Raw genomic sequence first — 20,681 nt, forward strand, 5'->3', positions numbered from 1 at the left:
AATCACACAGCTGGTGTGTGTGTGTGTGTGTGTGTGAGTGTGTGTGTTGTCGGACTCACGCCACCTCAGAAAGGAGGAGGATCTTGTTGATCATTTCAATAATAATCCTATCATTGAAATTGATCGTCCTGCTCCGTGTTGCTTCTACCTGCTGCGCTCTGGAATCTCCATCTTCACCCTCCAGATGTTCCTCCACCTGGAGCTTCAGCCGAGCCCTCAGAGCTTCACGGCTTCAGGTCCTGGTGCTCCCTGGGCGGCGGGAGTGAGCCGGGGTATTAAGACGGCGGGCGGCCGAGGATGAGGAGGGAGGAGAGTCAATCTGAGGAGAATCACGGAGACCAAGAGGAGAATTAAGCACCTCATCAGAGCCGCCGGAGCCGGGATTAACGGCCTCACCTGCGGGGATTAAGACCGGCGTCCGGCTTCGTCTCCAGACGCACGACTTCCGGCGGAGCCGCCCGATCGAACGGGGGAAAGTCACGTGACCGGATAACCCGAGCGCGAAGACGGCGATCCGTCGATCCGTCGATAAATAAAAGGATTAAAGTTTCCGATATATTCTACGGGACGTGGGGAAAAAAATCTGAATTATAAATCAGCAAAGTTTCCAAAATAAAGTGGTGACCTGTTACCATGGCGACATCACACCGTCACATTCCAGTCATTTGGCAGAAGCTTGGTGACTTAGAAAAAGTGTAATTCAGTCACCGAAGATGCGAAGTGGCAGTCGGGAGTCAGAAGTGGCTGCTCAACCAAACGGCCGCCTCAGAACCATAAACACACCTACATTCAAACATACATACACTATTTATATTTATATCTCATTGTATTTCTTATTCTTCCTCCTTCCTACTAGTATCTATTACTGTTATGTTTTTACTTGAAACTCTGGCACAAGAATTTCCTTCGGGATAAATAAAGTTGTTCTCATCTCATTCACTTCATCCTTCGTCCTTGTTTCTTTTCTCCCTCTGGATCAGGGGTTTTGTTTTGGATTGAAACGTGGCGGTTTAGGGAGGAAAGTGTTTTTACGGCTTTAAAAGGAAGCAATAATGTCTAACGCGAGCTCAGATTGTCAGGTCATTCTCAGAGTTTAATCTGCCCGCCTCCCGGGTTACCGCGGCGAGGGTCGGAGGTCAACCGGGCCTCGGGTCACGGTCCGCTGATAATCCCACGGGTTACCATGTCCAGCCGAATCCCGAGATTACGGAAACTCGGACCGCAGGTTTCCACTTGGAAGACGTCGGGTCGTCTCTCCGGCGACAACACAAGACACGGACCACTTCTGAACGTGTAAAGCATAAAACCCGGAGCGGCGTTTTAATGCGAAGAGGTCAGTCGGGACGCGTGCGGCGGGATGAGGGGGCGGGGCTTCTCTGCGGCCGGGGGGTCGGGGGGTCAGAGGTCCAGAGCCATGGTGGCGAGCGGCGGCGGCGGCCTCAGGTTGAGCTGGCCCAGGCTGCGGGAGCGGGACAGCAGGGAGGGCAGGGCGTAGCGCTGCGTCCGGCGTCCGCGGATCAGCACGCCGTCTGAGCACGAGACAAGACACGCCAGAAGACGGGACCATCGCAACGCCGCTCCTGATGACGCTTCAAAGATGGAGGACAGGCCGAGCGACGCTCACCGGGATCCACGTCCGGCTCGCCGAAGACGTCGTCGCCGCCGCTCCAGTAGTGGGCCGCCATCTTGCCGTGGTAATCCCTCAGGCGTGGGTTGGCGTCTGACCACACACACACACACACACACACACACACACACACACACACACACACACGGTGAAGACTGGAACACCTGGTCAGCGTGAGCCTGAGGTTCATCACCTCCAGGCAGGTGAGAAGGTCCACGTCGAATTTAGGCCGCGTGGCGCCGCCCGCCCGTCCTCCGCGGCCTCCGCTCAAATAGGAGCTGAGCGGGCCGGGTGGGCGGGGCCTCGTTAGCGGCGGCGCCGAGGCCGGGCTGTCAATCACCGGCGCCGACTCCGGCGCGGCGTGTCAGCGAGCTGCCAGGCGTGACGGGACGGATCCCTCGCCGTCTCAATGTGTGAATATGAATCAGACGCGAATGAAATCTACATGTTTGTGCAGGAAGTCAAACCGACGTCCGCTTCCTCTCAAGCGCACACACACACACACACACACACACACACACACACACACACACACACACTCCTGGAGCGTCTGATTCCCCTCCTATCACTGAAGGCTGCTTGAATCCATCCTTCTCCTCCAGACAGGGCTCTCCAGCCTCAACATCTTTGAGAGCCATCTTTCATTCATTAGCCTTCACAAGAAGTGGACTTTCACTCTGCAACCCTGAGGGGCGGAGCCAATCAGCTGGAGGGGGCGGGGCTTCACCCGGACGGGTCGGCTGTCAATCATCCAACCGTGAACCAATGACTTGTTTGGACTGTAGGGGGGAAGAGGAGAACCTGGAGAGAACCCAGGCAGGAGACTATGGAAGGAACTCAGGCAAGGAGACATGGAGAAGATGGAGAAGATGGAGAAGATGGAGAAAATGGAGAAGATGCAGAGAAGGTTCCTGCTGACAGCAGAGCGTAGGCCCCCACAAGGAGTGTAGCTCCTTGTGGAACATGTTGTCTAAGCGATGGAGTAGAGAAGATGTTCCTCTGGAAGGTTTGTAAGGAGCCGCCGGCGAGGCGTTGACTCACGGTGTGTGTGCAGGAGGTCGTGGACGAGGCGTCGGTGTCCGTGGATGGCGGCGAGGTGGAGCGCGGTGTAACCCTGCGTTCAGACAACAGATTTAGTTTGAGGAGGTCCTTTTATTCGAAATCCCGAGCGCTTCCTGCGCCTGGTGGTGGCGGCGGCGGCGGCGACGTGGAGCGGGCGCAGCAGACGGGCCGCCGTGTTTTCCTGCTGTTGACGCGGCGGCGCTCTGACAGCACGCCGTGATCAAAAGCCCCCCGGGTCGCCGGCTAAACTACAGACGCGTCTCTTTAAGCGGCAGCCGCTTCAAACGCCGTCTTTACTGTCATTTAACTCCGTTTAGCGCCGGCGGTGACGGCGGCGGCGCTGACAGCCGCCCGGGACGGCCAACGACGTGACAAACTACAGAGGCGCGACGCACAAACGGCGAGCGCAGAGGACGCCGCGCCGTCACGGCGCCGGAGCTGATGGACGGCGACAGACGGCGGCGCCCGCCGCAGAAGACAGGAAGCTTTGTTGTGTCAGCCGGGACTTCACAACCCCTCTCATCTCCGGGGGAACGTGACACGGACGCCTCCTTCGACACCGGGATCGAAGCTTGAAACACGTCCCTGAACATCGACCTCTCGACGCCACTAATCCTGAAAGCGCTTCCTCTGAAGGTCCGACCGCCGTCGCACGGGGAGCGGGACGCCGCCGCCGAAAACTCCAGAAAAGCGCCGGTTAGCGGGAGAAACGTCTCACGCATCCTGGATTTGGAACCGCCGTGATCGGGACTCACCCCCTGTGGAGATCACACACACACACACACACACACACACACACACACACACAGAGGTCAGCCTGGGGTCAGAGGTCAGAGGTCAGGGTGGAGCGGACGTCGGCAGACTTACATGCTGTGGAGGCCGGCCAGATGGAAGAGAGAGAGAGAGAGACATGAGTTATACATTTTGTTTACTAAGACACTTTATAGTTTCACTAAGACACTTCATAGTTTATAGTTTATTTTTATTTCTAATTCTGCCTTTTCTTTTTATTATTTATTATTGTTATATTTTCTGTAACTCTGGCACAACAATTTCCTTCGGGATTAATAAAGTTGTTCTTATCTTATCTTATCTTATCTTATCTTAAATCTGAAACTTTCCTTCTTCAGGTCTTTGTTGTTGAAATGATGTAGGATCAGTAATCTCAGATTATTCGTCTCCTTTCAATCCGGACTTTGCTTTTTTCAGATCATAAACCCTGGTTTTCACTTGGAACATCTGGGCTTTCATCCTGAAGGGACCACTGGACCACCGAGAGGTGAGCTGAGGTCCTGGATCCCCCACATGTGTGTGTGAAGACCTCCGTCCAGAGGAGAGAACACACTCCTCCATCTCCTCCTCGCCCCTCATTAAGACAGGAAGCCGTCTGAATCTCGCTCCAATGTCAAGAAACCATCTGTGACGCTGGAGATGATCTGGGCGAGGCTCTACGCATTATTGATTTTTGATCAGCGCCCGCTCTCTGGGAGCCATTAGCTACTTAACGATCCCACGCCGTTAATGATGTCGTCACGGACCAATCAGACGCCATTAGTTCAATTCATCTTCATCGGCGAGCGTCAGTCAATAACGGAGGCCGACATTCCAACCACAGCTCGAATCATCTGGTGCACCTTGAACCAGTCCTTCACCGGGAAGGCCCACACACACACACACACACACACACACACACTTGCTGCTCACCGATCTGACGTTGACGTCGGCACCAGAGCAAAGCATCATGTCCACCAGGTCCTGACGGCCAAGCTTCGCTGCCCAGTGGAGCGCCGTCTGAGACACACACACACACACACACACGGTGAATCCGAGCAAACACACCACATGAGGATGTGAAAACACACACACACTGGAAGCTGCTGGACTTACAAACTTGACGGGTCCATGAGAGGAAAGGAGCAGGAAAGACAGGAAACATGAAGAACAATCAATGATCTCCAAGAAATAAAGCCGTCTCGCTCCTCGACTGGATGAAATCTCGTCCGCAGGGATAAAATATAAACGGTTAGAAAAATAATATTCATCATTTTAATTTAAATGCCACTTCAACACGCTCGGGATCCAGGGGGCGGGGCTAAACCTGGACGGGCCAGCTGTCAATCATCCAGCCAGTCGCCCTCTCATTCGCCCTGAAGACCACGTAGTCTCCGAGAACTTGCCGACCGTGGGAGGAAGACGGAGTACATGGAGAGACCTGAGGGAGGAGAACCTGGAGAGGACCTGGTCCTCCACCGGATCCCAACATGGAGGTCATCATGACAGACAGAGGTCCCCTGGCCATGAAGATGTCCTCTCAAGCGAGAAGGTCACCCCGACGCCCCCTCCAGGAGGAAAATGAAACATCTCACGCCGCCAGACTTGAAGGAGCTGTTTGGATGAGATCTTTCCCCCGAGGAGACTCCGGGTTACGTTCCGAAGACGGCGTGGACAGCAGGTGGCGGTGAAGACCACGCACTTTGGTTGGGTGGAAGGTCTGGATGGAAGCCGTCCTCCACCAAATATCACGCTTGGCGTCCAGAAGGTGACGAGACGCTCGCGCATCCTTGATTTCTCCTTCGCCGTGTCACTCGCCCGCCCGGCATCATGTGATCATGTGACACCCGGGCAGGTCGCCGTCCTCCAGGGGGCAGAGGTCGTCGTCCACGCCGCCGAACCTGGAGGTCATCTCGGCGGCGTGCCGGGCACGGCGAGGGGCCGGCTTTCATTAGGAGGTGCTAAGTGAAGCCCGATTGGCCGGGTGGCATCTGCCACACACACACACTTCACACTTAGCCTCACACACACACACACCTAACACATGCATATGTTCTCTCCCTACACACACACACACACACACACACACAAAGAAGCGAGTGCAGATAACCCAGCTGTCACTGGGCCAGGAGGCGGGGCTTAACAGACGGGTCAGCTGTCAATCATCCAACCATTCACACCTAACCATTGGGTCGTCAGTGAACCAGCAGTTTTTGGACGTTGGTAGAGAAGCTGGAGAGAAGCTAGCGAGAAGCTGGGCGGAGAACGTGCGGAGAACCCTGTTGGGACGAGAACCAGGAACCGTCCATCTGTTTGGGGTCGGAGACGACCCTCTGGTGACCTCTGGTGAAAGGGGGCTGGTTCTCTGGAGGTCCAGGGGCTTCTGGGAGGAGGAGAGGGCCTCCTGGAGAAGGTTCATTCAGAGGACGAGACCCGTCGTCACGCGACGTGAAGACAGACGCGCCGCTTTCAATGAAATATCCGGGGGGACGGGCCAGCCGTCATGGCCGCCCCCCGCCGCGCATCCGTTAAACCCCGCCGGCCGCCGTGACCCGCCTGAGAAATGCCAGCCAATCACGGCCCTGCGAGCGGCGGGGAAGCAGCGGGGAGACGCTCATCAAACAGGCGGGACTTTCACTCCTCCCGTTTTGATTCAGCCGAGCGTGAAAAGAGGATGATCCTCCGGAGCGGCGGCGGCGGCCGGGTCGGCCATTGATGCTGTTACTTCCCCCCGGCGGGGGGGCCAGATGGACGGCGTCCATCTTGGACAGACAAGGGGAGGGTCCGCACGGCGGACATGTGTGTGTGCATCCAAAACACCACCACAACAGCACGCCTGGAAGCCGCTTGGACGACTGTTTACCTTCCGACAGAGCGAGGGGTCAGGGGTCACCCGGGGGTCAGGGGTCAAGGACAGCAAGACGCAACAGAAACCCAGAAAGGAGCACAAGTGACAGGAAGCCCCGCCCCTTCCTGGTCGAGCACCAATCACATCACATCATCTTTGGAAGCGAACGGTTCGTCCGCGACGGCGTCATCGCACAGAACCAACTTCACCACGGGGAATAATCAAGCATAAATTATCATTATTATTATTATTATTATTATAATCATTACTGAGGTACTGCAAGACCAGCCAACACTCCAACTGGTGGTACCGGTGGTACTGTGGTACTCGGATGGTGTGGTACTGAGATACTGAAGTACTCATCCTGTGGTACTGAGATACTGTAGTACTCATCTTGTGGTACTGAGATACTGCAGTACTCATCCTGTGGTACTGAGATACTGTAGTACTCATCTTGTGGTACTGAGATGGTGTGGTATTGAGATACTGTGGCACTGTGGTACTGGTATGCTACAGTACTATGATACAGGATGTTGTAGTACTAGGATTCTGTGGCACTGTGGTACTGGTATGCTACAGTACTATGATACAGGATGTTGTGGTACAAGAATACTGTGGTAGTGGGATACTGTGGGACTGGGATGGTATAGTACTAGGATACAGGATGCTGTGGTAGTCGGATACATTATGCTGTAGTACTAGGATACTGTGGTACTGTGGTACTGGGATGCTGTAGTACTAGGATACAGGATGTTGTGGTACTAGGTTACTGTGGTACTGTAGTACTAGGATACTGTGGTACTGGGACGCTGTAGTACTGAGATGATGTAGTACTGGGATACAGTGGTACTGGGATGTTATGGTACTAGGATACTGTAGTACTGGGATGCCGTGGTACTAGGATAGTTTGCTGTAGTAGTAGAATACTGTAGCACTGTGGTACTGGGATGGTATAGTACTGGGATGCTGTAGTACTAGGATACACAATGTTGTAGTACTGGGATACAGTGGTACTGTAGTACTGGGATGGTGTAGTACTGGGATGGTGTAGTACTGGGATGGTGTAGTACTGGGATGCTGTAGTACTAGGATACACAATGTTGTAGTACTGGGATACAGTGGTACTGTAGTACTGGAATGGTGTAGTACTGGGATGGTGTAGTACTGGGATGGTGTAGTACTGGGATGGCGTAGTACTGGAATGGCGTAGTACTGGGATGGTGTAGTACTGGGATGGTGTAGTACTGGGATGGTGTAGTACTGGTCCAGGTGATTCACAGCCCATAAAAGAACCCAGGAAGTCCGTTCCTGCCTGAGTACGGAATGAGTCCTTCCTCCTGACACCTCTGGTGACCAATAGAAAGTGTATCTCCAGGTCTCCAACTACTCCATGGTTGGATGTGTCCTCCTGGAAAAGGGTCTGAAGATGCAACCAGAAGTGGTAAACAAGCTAAAGGTTGTCTCCGTGGGCTCAGGGTGTTAAATAAATACTCAGAGCTGGACAGAAGCGGCAAAGTGGGACTCAAAACTTGCGTTTCCCCTGATGGTCCTGCTCGCGGCGGCGTGGAGGTGAGGAGCAGGAAGGCTGAGAGCCTGAGGTCCAAACAGACCAGAGGAACATCTACAAGCGGCGCGGAGGAGCCTTTAGCGTGGCAGCATCCGCCGTGAAATCGCACAGAAAAAGATCTAATGTCCGATTGCGGCGCTATCGTTCCTCCCGTCTGGCGAGGAGCCGCGGGGGACGGCGGCCGGCGCACGTATTAATTACCATGTAATTACAATATCATTACACGTGCGCTGTTGCTCGCCTCCTAACCAGCGTGACTCCTGCAGCCCAACACGATCTGCTGAATGTAGGACAGGGACGGCGGCAGGAGAAGACTTACCCCCTGGCAGAGGAGCCGCCGTCCAGACGGGGAGGAGAAGAAGAAGAAGAAGAAGAAGAAGAAGAAGACACTGAATCAACATCTACAGGAGCCTCCTTGGACCATACGTGGTTCTGGAATGTTCCTCGAGTCCGTGCAGAACAGAACAGGACTGCTTCTGCGTTTACAAGTCAGAACTCTCCAGGACCCCATGTTGTCCTGAACGTCTCAAGATGTTTTGAGGACATCTGAGGGTTCCTCTTCACGTTCTCGTCACAATTTAAATGTCAACACAACAAGACACCTCAGAATTGTCCCGGGTGTTTTCTGGTTCTAGAGGGGAGGGGTGGCCCGCTGGACCCTCAGGAGGTGTATCTTCATCCACCGTCCCACCCCCTGATGGTCAACCAGGTCCCTCACTAGTACACAACTGGAACTGGCGGTAAACTACTTTACTAGGGTTCTGGTTCACCGACGTTCACGCTCTACGGAGCTCTACGTCCAACAGGACCTGGTCACCCCACAAGCAGCTGGCCTGATCATCTCAGCTCTGGGATCATCAGAAGCAGGAGACGTCTGCTTCTGGTGTGACCAGGCCTCAGCAGGGAAGTGGGCAGGTTACTCACGGAGATGAAGTCCTGGTGCAGAGGGACAAGAGATCTGGTCAGACAGGCCAAGAAGACCACTTGAGACGCACCTTCCTTTGCTTCCATTGCTCCATGGTGGAGCTCCAAGTTCAGCTCATGCTCCACCTTGGAGGCTAACTTTAGCACGGCTAGCACGAGTTTGGACCGGTTCTTTGGACCGGAGCCCCTCGCCCGCGCAGGTTTCCAGAAACTAAGATTCGTTTTTCAAAAACCGGAGCCGTCCATCTCCGACAGAGACGCCACTTACCTTCTTCAGCACCAGGCCGGGCTCCTGGGTCAGCAGGTGGCGCTGGGCGGCCATGTTGCAGAGGGCGGCGCTCCTCATCCAGTGCCTCTCCAGGGGGTCCAGCTGCACCCTGGGGAACAAGGACTGGAGGACAGAGGGTTCATCCTCGTCTCCGGAGACGCAATCGCTTGACGCTCCCGGTCGGGGTCGCGGGAGGAGCTTCTGAGGAGCTGCTCCCGCGACCCTGCAGGAGGGGCTGCTGGTCCAGACACGTGTCCTGGAAGCCCTGGAAGCCCTGGAAGCCCTGGAAGCCCTGGAAGCCCTGGAAGCCCTCTGCGGGGCGGAGCACGCCATGAGCGCTGCTCACGGGGCCGACGGGGGGCCGACGGGGGGCCGACGGGGGGCCGACGGGGGGCCGGCGGCCCTTTAATCAGCAACCTGCCGGGCCCACGCTCCACGCTTACTCACACATAATTAGAGCCGGGGGGGGCTGTCCTTCAGATGGACCTCACACAGAGGTGTGTGTGTGTGTGTGTGAGAACAGGCAGGAAGGCTGGAATAGTCTACCTGCTGCTGGCCCCAGAAGATCTGGTGTTTCCTCACCAAGATGACCCAGCAGAAGGGGTGACTCTCAGGGACCTCCAGATCCAAGAAGACCTGCGGCTTGGGCCGAGACGGGCTGAGCAATGGGTGAGACCTTCCATCACGCTGCCTTCTGGAAGGACTGAAGCTGTGAAGGTCTGGTGACCAGGAAGCCTTCTGGGAGGCGTCTGGATCCAAAATGGCCGTGACCTTCTCTTCGAAGCTGGATGTTCCTGTGGACGTTCTTCCAGCCGGGGAATATTTTCACAGCTGGACACAAGACGGGTCCTGCTTCGCCTGGAAGCACTGTTTGTGTTTCCACATCCAGTCCGTGTGTGTGTGTGTGTGTGTGTGTGTGTGTGTGTGTGTGCCAGGTCACAGGTCCTGCTTCATCAGACGCTCCATGAGCGAGGAGAGAACCGGCGCTTTGATCAGCCACGGCGAAAACAAACGCTGCCAGACGGAGCGCCGCCCGTCGGGTCGGACCGACTTTAACGACCTCATCAATCCCTCGGATCCGCCGCTTCCTCTTCCGGCGCCAGAAGTTGGAAAACGAGCAAAAACGGAGGTGAAGATGGGAAGATGTTCTTCAACCCTCTCAGGTCCACCTCCTCCAACCCAGAGTCCACCTGACGCCCCTCTGCTCACTTCCTGTCTGCGACCCCATCATCTGCCATCACGCTGACCTTCTGCACCAATCAGGTTGGACTGACAAACGAGCTGACAGGAAGTGTGTGTGTGTGTGTGTGTGTGTGTGTGTGTGTGTGTGTGTGTGTGTGTGTGTCCAGGCCGTCCCGTCTGGAGGCGAGCAGAATCCAACCCTGCTGCTCCTCTCTGAAGTGGGAGGCCGTCACACTCCATAAGCAGTGGTGCCAAGGAGCAGGACAGCTGTGATTATGGGATGTCACCATGGGAACATGGGGGGGGGGGGGCAACGGCTGAAAGACTTCAGTGATCACACACACACACACACACACACACACACACACACACACGTAAGTGAGAATGGTTTTGAGGTGAACTCACGGTGACAGACGAGGCAGCCACGCTCCTGGTATCGTCGTCTTCGCTCTGAAAAACAAGAAGACACCTGAGGAGGATCAGGCCTCCTCTCGCCTCCACCATAAAAATAAACACTCAGATCTCAGAGCTTCTCGCCGCAACCCGAGTTCTTCTGCTGAGATCGGACGGGAGGAGGGGAACCGACAGCCCGATCGGTTGCTCCTCCTCATGTGAACATCTAACGCTCCTCGGTAACTGTCAGCCACTCCAGGGATCTGAGCGTCCCGGCCTGACGCCGTGAGATGGACAATAATTAGCTGTTCCGTCTAGAGGAGCTCCGGTTCCATTTGGAAGAGCTCCGGTTCCATCTAGAGTTCTGCTTCTATCTTGAAGAGCTCCGGTTCCATTTGGAAGAGCTCCGGTTCCATCTGGGGGAGCTCGGTTCCATCTAGAGGAGCTCCAGTTCCATCTGGAGGAGCTCCGGTTCCATTTGGAAGAGCTCCGGTTCCATCTAGAGTTCTGCTTCTATCTTGAAGAGCTCCGGTTCCATTTGGAAGAGCTCCGGTTCCATCTGGGGGAGCTCGGTTCCATCTAGAGGAGCTCCAGTTCCATCTGGAGGAGCTCCGGTTCCATTTGGAAGAGCTCCGGTTCCATCTAGAGTTCTGCTTCTATCTTGAAGAGCTCCGGTTCCATTTGGAAGAGCTCCGGTTCCATCTGGGGGAGCTCGGTTCCATCTAGAGGAGCTCCAGTTCCATCTGGAGGAGCTCCGGTTCCATTTGGAAGAGCTCCGGTTCCATCTAGAGTTCTGCTTCTATCTTGAAGAGCTCCGGTTCCATTTGGAAGAGCTCCGGTTCCATCTGGAGGAGCTCCTGTTCCATCTAGAGGAGCTCCGGTTTTTATCTAGAGGGGCTCCAGTTCCATCTGGAGGAGCTCCGGTTCCATTTGGAAGGGCTCCGGTTCCATCTAGAAGAGCTCAGTTCCATCTAGAGGAGCTCCAGTTCCATCTAGAGGGGCTCCAGTTCCATCTGGAGGAGCTCCGGTTCCATCTAGAAGAGCTCTGGTTCCATCTAGAAGAGCTTCGGTTCCACGGAGGCAGGGAAGGAGTTAATGGCAAACTGACCTTTGGTTTCATTCAAAATTTGAACCACAGAAACAGATTTCTTTAATCGGTCGGCCAGATTCCCCTCGCCGTTGCCATGGTGACCATCCCGGCCCCTCGGCAGCCCGGCGGGTCAGAACCAGGGTCTCTGACCTGCCGGGCCGAAGCCTGGGATATACATTTCAGCCCAAGGGTGGAATTTCAGTCTTTTCTTCTTCTGCGTCGTATTTCAGGGATCCTGACGATGTCTAGTTACACACACACACACACACACACACACACACACAGCATAACAAAAGCTTCTGGCAGCCGTTTCCGCCCCTCCTCCTTCTAGCTTCCTCCTCCCGTTCATCAGAGGTCCTCTCTGTGGCGGCCGCCGTCCTAATCGGTGGCGTTTACGAGCGCCGCCGTCCGCCGGCTGACGATCTGACTTTGGGCCGCATGAACCCGTCTTTAGCGGCGCCGTCTCGACCCGCCGCCAGATGGAGGGACATTAAGAGACGGGACGGCGACGGTCGTGAAAGCGACGGGTCGGAGTCAGCGCTTCACCTCCTGATGGTCCGATCTGAGCGATGAGGCGTCTGATGGTCGGCGCCACGGACCCAGATCCTGACGGGTCGGGTTCCGGAGGAGGAACCGGTGCTTCTGATTTGGGAGCGGCATTGATTGCGAACCCCGGCCTGAGCAGAAGTGCTTATTTATGTTGGTGACCAGCTGCAGAGCTCCACGCCGCTCTTCGCCTCCTCCTCACATGCGCCGCCGCTCTGGCCTCGCCGCCCGCGGAATGACTGATTTCCTGCTGGTTCTGAGGTCGGCCTTCACTCGTGCCGGTCCGTCCGGCGCAGGTTCGGAGGTCTTTTCCGCTTCTCGTAGAAGAACCGCAGAACTTCTTCTTCTACCCGCAGAACCGCAGCTTCTGGCGGTTTTTAAAACAAAATCCCAAGAGTCAACACTGGTGTTTATCGGAGCGGTAAAGCTGCCGACGGCCAGGTGACGCCGGGAGCCCCTGCTCTATCCGCGATTAGCTTCATCATCCGCCCGCCGACGGATCCCGACACTCCTCGGAGTGTTTCCCTCTCAGCCGTGGGAGATTTATCATCTCAACGAGGCCTCCCCTCTAATTAGACTCGCCCGGGAGCGGCTGGAAATGAATCGTCCCCCGGCCGTCCAGTCAGACGGACAGAAAGCTATTAGAGGCTCTGATGAAGTCCGCTTCAGTGAGGCAGGACTAAGCTCCATCAGCGAGGCCCTAATCCACCGCCGCGCCGCTCCTGGAGCGTCGCCGCGCCGCCGGCTCGGCCTCCGGAGGATCAGCCAAGAGCTCCGGCTCCCGCGGGAAGCGATCGGCGCTCAATTTCTGGTTTCCCCGCCGCGGGAACCAGGTTCGGGGCTCGGGAACAAACTGACGAGGAGGGAAGGCCCGGTGGGGTGGAACCCTCCCGGCCCGGTCCATCTTCAGGTCGGGTGGAACCCTCCCGGCCCGGTCGGGTCCATCTTCAGGTCGGGTCGCTCCTCAAATTAAAGCACCAGTGAAGAAGAATAGCAGGCGCCGCCATCACTGGCATTAACATATTAATGGGGATTTTTCTAACGATGCGTCGGCGGCGGCGAGGGGGAGGCGAGGGGGAGGCGGAGAAGATAAAGAGGCCCGTCTGATGGCGAGCGCCCCCGCCTTATGTAATCTGCCCTCTCATTCGGCGCCGCCGCCGATTGTCGGACGGATGAAAAACCATTTTGGCGTGAAAGGGAGCCGCCGCCTTCGGAGTGCGGCCCCCGTTGTCAGGGGTCGCCGGAGGTCAAGGGAATTATGATTACACCGCTCGTCTCCCCCGGCGACCCCGGGGACGAGGCGTCTGACGGCGGCGGCGGCGCAGCGGTGATCGGTTCAGCGGGTCAACTCCGCATGATGGAGGTCGCCTCGCGCCACATTCCTTTATTTTGAAGGCGACGGCGCCGCCTCTCACTTTACAAGAGGAGTCAGGTTTCACACGGCTGACGTCTGCTCAGAACACACACACACACACACACACACACACACACAAAGCTGTGTGTGAATCTGATTATAAATCTGGAATCTGACTTTTTCTATTCTAATTTCAGAGTTCAATCACTTTCTGACCCTCGTACACACACACACACACACACACACACACACACACACACACACACACACACACACACACAGACACTCTTTGTCTCCTGGAAAGTGAATCCCTGGAGGTTCTGCTGAATAAGTGTGGTTTGGATTGGGCAGGTGTGACAGCGTGTCTGCTGTGGTCCTGAAGGATGCTTCTAGGACCTGAAGGACCAAAGGAGATGCATTGTGGACGAGGACCGCGGGAGCTTTGCCTCCAGCCGAGGGACGGCAACCTGTCAGGAGAGGCGATCCCGAGGCCGGCGTCTCCCAGAACCCGACGTGATCAGAAGTCTCACTTGTTCCAAAGAAACCCCGTTCCCTCCTCTGGTGTTCTGCGTGAAGAACCTCACCCTCCTGCCGGCGCCGGGCGAGTCGCTCCTCAGAGACAGGAGGTCGTCTCCTCCGTCGCTGCTGGAGCTCATGCTGGGAGCTCTGGTCACCAGCTGTGGCTTGGGTCCGACCTGGACGGCTGCCGGCCTCACACACTGGAACACACACACACACACACACACACACGATGGTTGAGCAGCGGTCCTCACAGCACGGCGCTCCTCTCATCTCCGCGGGTTCTTGGAAGCCATTCGTCGGCAGAACTTTGCCAAAACAGGAGGAAACGGCGAGCCGCTTCTTGAACTGTAAACGGTCAGGTGATTGACGGATTGACAGCTGACCGTTCAGTTAAGCCCCGCCCCCTCCCAGTCAGCTCCGCCTCCGACCCTGAGGACGGGAGCCGGTGAAGCGGTGAATGGCGGCCCGTTCTAATTGTATACGAAGTCGCCGAAAACGATGTATTTGAATGGTTAGAACGTTCTCCCGGCGTGGAGGCGCAGAACGTCGGCGAGCCGTCACTTCCCATCCGCGTTGAAACCCCTCCGACTCGCCTCGCCGTTAGAACCCTGCTGAGAGCAGAAAAAACCTCGTCTTCATCTCCCACTGACGGCGGGACGTTTGACAGCCGGCGGCGGCTTAACATCTCGGAGCGGCGTCCTTTAACTGTCCCACGAGACCTCATTACACGTGTGTATTCATTCACACACACACACACACACACCGAAGCCTTTCACTCGTGTTTAAACGGCAGAAACACGACACTTTATAATTCTAATAATGAAGGTAAAAAAAAACAACGCCATGTTCCTGATAATCTGAACACTTCTGGACACGTTCCTCCTCGCCGTGTTCCAGACGTCCAGTCGTTTCCCTCTGCTGATGGTTTCCCAACTCATCCCGAACCCCCTCTTCTCTCACGGAGACCAACCACTTCCTCGTCGTCACATCCGCGGCGGCGGGAAACCCCTCCGTTGGGTTTGACGAGCGTCAAACCGTCCTCCGGAGGGCCCGGCGGGCGGGCGGGCGGCGCCTGAACCTTGGCGAGGCGAGCGGAGGAGGAGGACGGGAACAATTAGCATCAGATCCCTTGATTCTTCCAGGAGAGCTGAGTGAAAACACTCCCGTCACGTCGCCTTCAAACACGTCACACTTCCTCTCCTGGTTTTGAAAAGGTTCCTCTGAAGTTCTGCCTGACTGGCGCCATCAAACGGCACGGCGAAGGCGCTCGCGCACCCCCTCGCCGTCCGCGGCTAATTGATTCCCGGTCTTGGCTAATTGCCGGGAGTGACGCTGATGTGAGTCTCTGAGAATCAATGAGGAGAAAAAGACGCCGAGTGTTTGATTTCGGGGAGAACGTTCATCTTCTAATTGTCTCCTAATTGGAACTTTATTGTCTCATCAGATGCAGGCTCGGCGTCCTGCAGGGCCGTCCGGCCTCGGCTCACTCCTTAGCTTAGATTCCATTTACACCGTTAATGAGCGTCTTCTTCTTCTTCTTCTTCCTGTGAGGAAGCGTGGCGGCCGTCGGGAGGAAGGAGGCCGTCTGAACGCCACCCTCTGGCAGCAGAGACGCATCGCAAGCGGACGCTGGAAGCCTGTCTCCAAGACCAGGACGGAGATCTTAGAGTTCTGGGTGAGGACAGTGAAGGTAATGCGAGCTGGAATATTCCCGTCCCTGCTCTCAAGCGGGAAACGAATCTCCAGGGGCGTCCGGGATTGGACGTCCTCCTTCAGCCGGGGAAGGGGGGCGGAGCCTTGTCTTCTCCAGCAGGAGACGCCGTGGGACGTCAGAAGACCACGTGGGCTCAAAGGGAACTTTTTGTTAGCGGACGAGGATTCGGGTGCTCCTTTTCTTCGTCCGGCCTCGGCGGCGGCCGCCGCCTCGCCTGTCTCCCCGGAGATAAGTGTCTCCGATTGTCCCGTTTCTGGTCCAAACGGTGATCAGATGAGCTCCAGGCTCACGAGATGCCCCGAGCGATCCAAGTTTGGATCTCAGAGTGTCCACCGGAGCTGAAGCCCTTCCGGAGAGTTCCTCCGGGGTTCCTACACGTGTCTTCCCGCGGACGCACCGGTTCGAGCGTGTGCAGATAAGCGGCGGCCCGATGAAGATCGGACCTTCCTCTGCACGGCGGCGTGACAGTCGGCCGCGGGTGAGGAGCGAGTCGACCCTCCCATTGGCTGCAGACGGAGGAGAGGGGAACCCCCGGCCCTCGCTTCACCGCTCGCCCCCAAATTGTTTATCAGACACTAATGCAGGAGCTTAATCCTATTTGCATTCATATTAGTTTCCCCGAATCGCCGTGGATTCTTCTGGGGGTGGAGAACTTCACGCCTGATATCGGCACCTCCATCGTCCACATCAGAAGTCAATTTGGTTCCGGCGCTTCTTCTGGGGGAACTTATTAGGAGGCGGCCCGGATGAGCGAGCAGGAGGCCGGGCCACGGTAACGCTGCTGAGAAGACCAGGGGTCTCCACACTTCTCCATCTGGGGGCCCTGGTTATTCCAAGCATGTTGTTTCCAGAGGCAGATACGTAACCACATCCATCATCCATCCATCCATCCATCTAAACATCCATCCATCCATCATCCATCCATCCATCCATCCATCCATCCATCATCCATCCATCCATCCATCCGTCCATCCATCATCCATCCATCCATCCATCCATCCATCCATCATCCATCCATCCATCCATCTAAACATCCATCCATCCATCATCCATCCATCCATCCATCCATCCATCCATCATCCATCCATCCATCCATCCATCCATCCATCCATCCATCCATCCGTAGCTGATCCAAGCCGTCGACCGTCCAACAATCCATCTCCATGGAAGTCTCAGTCTTCAACAAACCTCTTGACTGTTTTTGGAGTGTGGGAGGATGATGGAGGACCTGGAGAACCCAGGCAGGGGAATCAGGAGATCCTTCCTCTCCCGTTGATCTTCTTCTGAACATGCGTTCGAGCTCAACGGTCATATCTCAGCACGCCGTGCGGTTCTTGACAGGCTCCGGCTCGGGGTCCCTCGGTTCTTGAAGAACAAATACGTCCTCCGACTCCGTCCGTGAAGGCCTCTCTTTCCGCCGCGGTCTGGAGGGGAATTTATCAGCAGGCCGATCAATGAGCCCGAACCCCGATCGGCTTCTTTCCAACCCCGTTAGCCGTGGAGCCACGGTTTGCTGAAGGCCACGTTCTGCAGGATTATTCCGGAGAACCGGGTTTATTTTTACTACCTTTGTTATTGTCATTACCGTGTTATTATTCCTGATATTGGGTGTGAAACGTGATTTCAGAGATACCATCGGCGTCCTCCTTTGGAGGAAGAGGAGCCTGTCATGAAGCAAAGAGCCGGGGGTTTGAGATGAAAGCAGCCGCCGACATCGCCGGGCGTCACTGAAACCCACGCCGGCGCCGGCGAACGGGACCCGGCTGTTTAATTGCGACGGGAGGAGGAAGAGGAGGAGGAAGAGGAGGAGGCGTGATGAGAGGACGCTGACAGGGACGCCACGCTCTCAGCTGATCACAGGCGTCTTTAAAGACATAACAAAGCGCCGCCCGCCATCCACAACACCGACCACACGTTTGGCACCAGAGCCCATGAATAAAGATGAAGATCTTCCTCATCATCTGCGCTCACCTCCTCCGCCTGAGTGATCACCAGCGCCGGGACGCCGTCGCCGCCGCCGCCGGGCTCCTCCTCGCCACCCGCGGCCGCACGCGGGTCCGATCGGCGGGGCGGCGCTTCGGGTTCCCCTTCAGAGCAAACACAGAGGTGAGAGAGGCCGGGGCGCCGTCAGGGGTCAAAGGTCACAGTCACAACCCTGCTCTTTGACAAAGACGAGCTGAAGGCTCACCTGAGAGCAGGTCCAGGCCGGAACCCAGTTCCAGATCAGAGGCCGACCCTCCTGGACCCGGAGCCCTGAGCACGGGGGGTCCTCAGGGGGCGCCGGGTCCGGTCGGCCCGGTCCACCGGCCCTCGCTCGGGTTCCGGTTCTTGAAATGGATCCTGATCCCGAGGGTCCGGTTCTGTGTCGACGCGGCCCGGAGCTAAATTGATTTTCTCTTCAGAGCAGGAGATCTGATCTGATCAGATCAGGATGATGCCGGCCGCCCCCCCGTTCCGACCTGAAAACACACACACTTTTATTTAATTTGATAAATAATAGACACAAAGCAGCTGGAGAAGACCGGAGGAGGAACCCACCACGCTGAAAGATTAGCAGCAGAGTCTGCATTAGCAGTGCAGAGGAAGGCTCGTCTCCGTCTGTGTCGTTTCTGGTGAAAGAACGCGCCGCCGTGCTCCGGCGGCCCCTGGGGGTCAGAGTTCAGGGCACAGCGGGGTTTGATTCGGCAGAAGAAGATGTTTTCATAGCCTTGGTGACGGGCCGTGAGAGACGAGTGGTATTTCAGCGGCGGCGCTGCAGGAGGGCGTTGGTCTTTGTCACAAACCCCCTCCCAGGGTGCCGAAAGGGCCGGCCCGCCGTCTCTCCAGCGGGTGGTTCCGGCGGAAGCCGCGGGACCCTAAAAACCTGACCCGAACCCCCCGCCCCTCCCGACAGCCGCCGAGATCTCCCCCGGGTGGTAATTATTGCACGGGGCTGTTTCTCTCGCGCACGTAGAACCGTTAAAGAAGTGTTTTCACTTCATTAAACACACTGGAGCCTCCGGACATTTGCCCCGCAGGATGCGTTCGCCGCCGAAGCCGTAGGAGGAGAACAAACCCGCCTCCTTTCATGTTAAAGCCCTCACAAAAGAGGGGGCGCCGCGGAGAATACGCGCTCCGCTAATTTGTACATGCAAATGGTGAGCACAACTTTTTGATGTGATAAAGCGGGCGGCTGCGTGTCATTTGGCGGGCAGGCCTACCGGGGGGCCGCACTTGAAAGGGCCTTCTTTTCCGAGCCATTACTTCATCCGGCGGCGAGCCCCCGGAGGACGGGTCCCGGCGGAGGACGGGCAGAGGTGTGTCACCTCGCTCACCTCGCAGAGCTTTAATGAAACGCGCTTCAAAAAGCGTGAAAATGCCGGCGCTAATCTGCAGAGGCGCCGCCGATCGCATCGCTTCACCCGTCTGCGCAGGCCGGCCTGCGGCGGCTCCTGCCGGGGGAGAGGGGGCGACCGCCACCCTCTGTCAATATTCATTTACCGCCTCCGCCGACTCCGACGGGAGCTCCGGGAGGGAGCGTCTGCTCGGCTGAAGGAGATATTCAGGAGATTCCCCGGACTGCCGGCGTGCACTCGGAAGGCGGCGGTTCAGTCCCCGTTCAAAAGGGCTAAAGTCACTCTGCTTTGAGAAAAGCAGCCGTTAAGACACCTGCTTCACCTAAAACAAGGTCCGGTCGAAACAGAATACAAGGTTTTGGCTGCCGCTCCGTCAGGATGCAAGATGATCCGGCCTCGTATCGACAAACCCCCGTCAATCATCCTCTTTCTGCCCAGCATGTTTTCGGCTTCCGGAGAGCGCAAACCTTTCAAGCGGCCCCGGGTCTGAAACCCCATTTGGCCAGACACTCATTCTGTTTAGAAGCCAAAACTAGAAGAGGAAATATTTATCAGTGCAATAACAGCCACAGATATGGATCCTGACAGAACTCCATACAGGTCGAAAAAAAGAAACTCCGCTGCCTTTTCACTGGAAATGGCCTCGACCCGACAAAAAAACAACTCTATTTCACATCTATTTCACATTGTTCTCGTCCAAACAATCCGCTCGTCATTTTGAAAAACAGAAGAAAGTCTTGCATCAATTCATTACGCTTCCGTGTACTAGCATTAGCATTAGCATAATCATTTTCCCAGCGTCCCACGTGACCAGAACACGTCTCCGTAGGAAGACGAGCTTGTGTACACAGTAAACAGACAAACTCTGGGAATTAGCATAGCCGCCTTTGTTGACACTAAGCGATTAAATTGCTGTTAAATCTGACATGTTGACAGCAGATCCCGGACAGCCTGACCGCCAGGAAGAGCGGCGTCAACCTGACAGACGAGGGTCCACTCACCTGGAACAGGAACCCGACGCCCGGGCCCATCCGACCCACGCAAAATAATGAGGACTGACGGCGGTTTCCCTCCCCGGCATCCCAGAGTTGCCCTCCCTGCTTGTCTAATTATAGCAGCTGCTAATCAGCTTAGACTCTGTGTGTGTGTCTGTGTGTGTGTGTGTGTGCGTGAAAAGCTTTAACAGTACCTGATTCCAACTCCTAAACACCCTGCACTCTTATCAAGAATCACACAAAAAAAATCCAAAAACTGTTTATAGTGTACATTTTTTGAATTAATGGGTGTCTGTTTGACAGTCACTCAATGAATAATTAATTTTATTTTAAAATCGTGACTAATAATCTGTATAGCATTACGAGAACTTAAATGCCGAGAATAAAGAAGCTTGAAAATTAGTATGAAAATGAAACCTGAATAACAGTCAAAAGAAAACTGTTACGTTCAATTTGAAAATGGCAAATGTCAGAGTTTTCTTC

At 55.8% G+C, this 20,681-nt stretch overlaps 1 protein-coding gene and 1 long non-coding RNA gene across 3 annotated transcripts; both read right to left on the reverse strand.

Moving 5' to 3' along the window:
- Positions 1–1,364: 1,364 nt before the first annotated feature.
- LOC147232273 (uncharacterized) lies at positions 1,365–2,742 on the reverse strand. Its single transcript, XR_015106334.1, has 3 exons — positions 2,669–2,742; positions 1,625–1,720; positions 1,365–1,529 (listed from the first exon to the last, which is right to left on the reverse strand). It is a non-coding gene; the product is annotated as an uncharacterized LOC147232273 (long non-coding RNA).
- A 1,651-nt stretch (positions 2,743–4,393) lies between these two features.
- Positions 4,394–20,276, reverse strand: LOC147232274 (ankyrin repeat domain-containing protein SOWAHC). Of its 2 annotated transcripts, XM_086148998.1 has the most exons (7): positions 18,057–18,194; positions 17,840–17,955; positions 14,217–14,351; positions 10,655–10,699; positions 9,068–9,190; positions 4,577–8,811; positions 4,394–4,480 (listed from the first exon to the last, which is right to left on the reverse strand). In XM_086148998.1, exons 3-6 carry the CDS (start codon positions 14,286–14,288, stop codon positions 8,713–8,715), a joined length of 339 nt encoding a protein of 112 aa, XP_086005124.1. In that variant the 5' UTR covers positions 14,289–14,351; positions 17,840–17,955; positions 18,057–18,194; the 3' UTR covers positions 4,394–4,480; positions 4,577–8,712. The 2 variants fall into 2 exon arrangements, with proteins under 2 accessions (XP_086005124.1, XP_086005123.1); XM_086148997.1 differs by lacking the exons at positions 17,840–17,955; positions 18,057–18,194 and adding an exon at positions 20,205–20,276.
- Between the last annotated feature and the right edge of the window lie 405 nt (positions 20,277–20,681).

Source organism: Fistularia commersonii, chromosome 7 (assembly GCF_037954325.1).
Source record: "Fistularia commersonii isolate RoL2024-O1a breed Wild chromosome 7, RoL_Fcom_v1.0, whole genome shotgun sequence".
NCBI classification, from domain to species: Eukaryota; Metazoa; Chordata; class Actinopteri; order Syngnathiformes; family Fistulariidae; genus Fistularia; species Fistularia commersonii.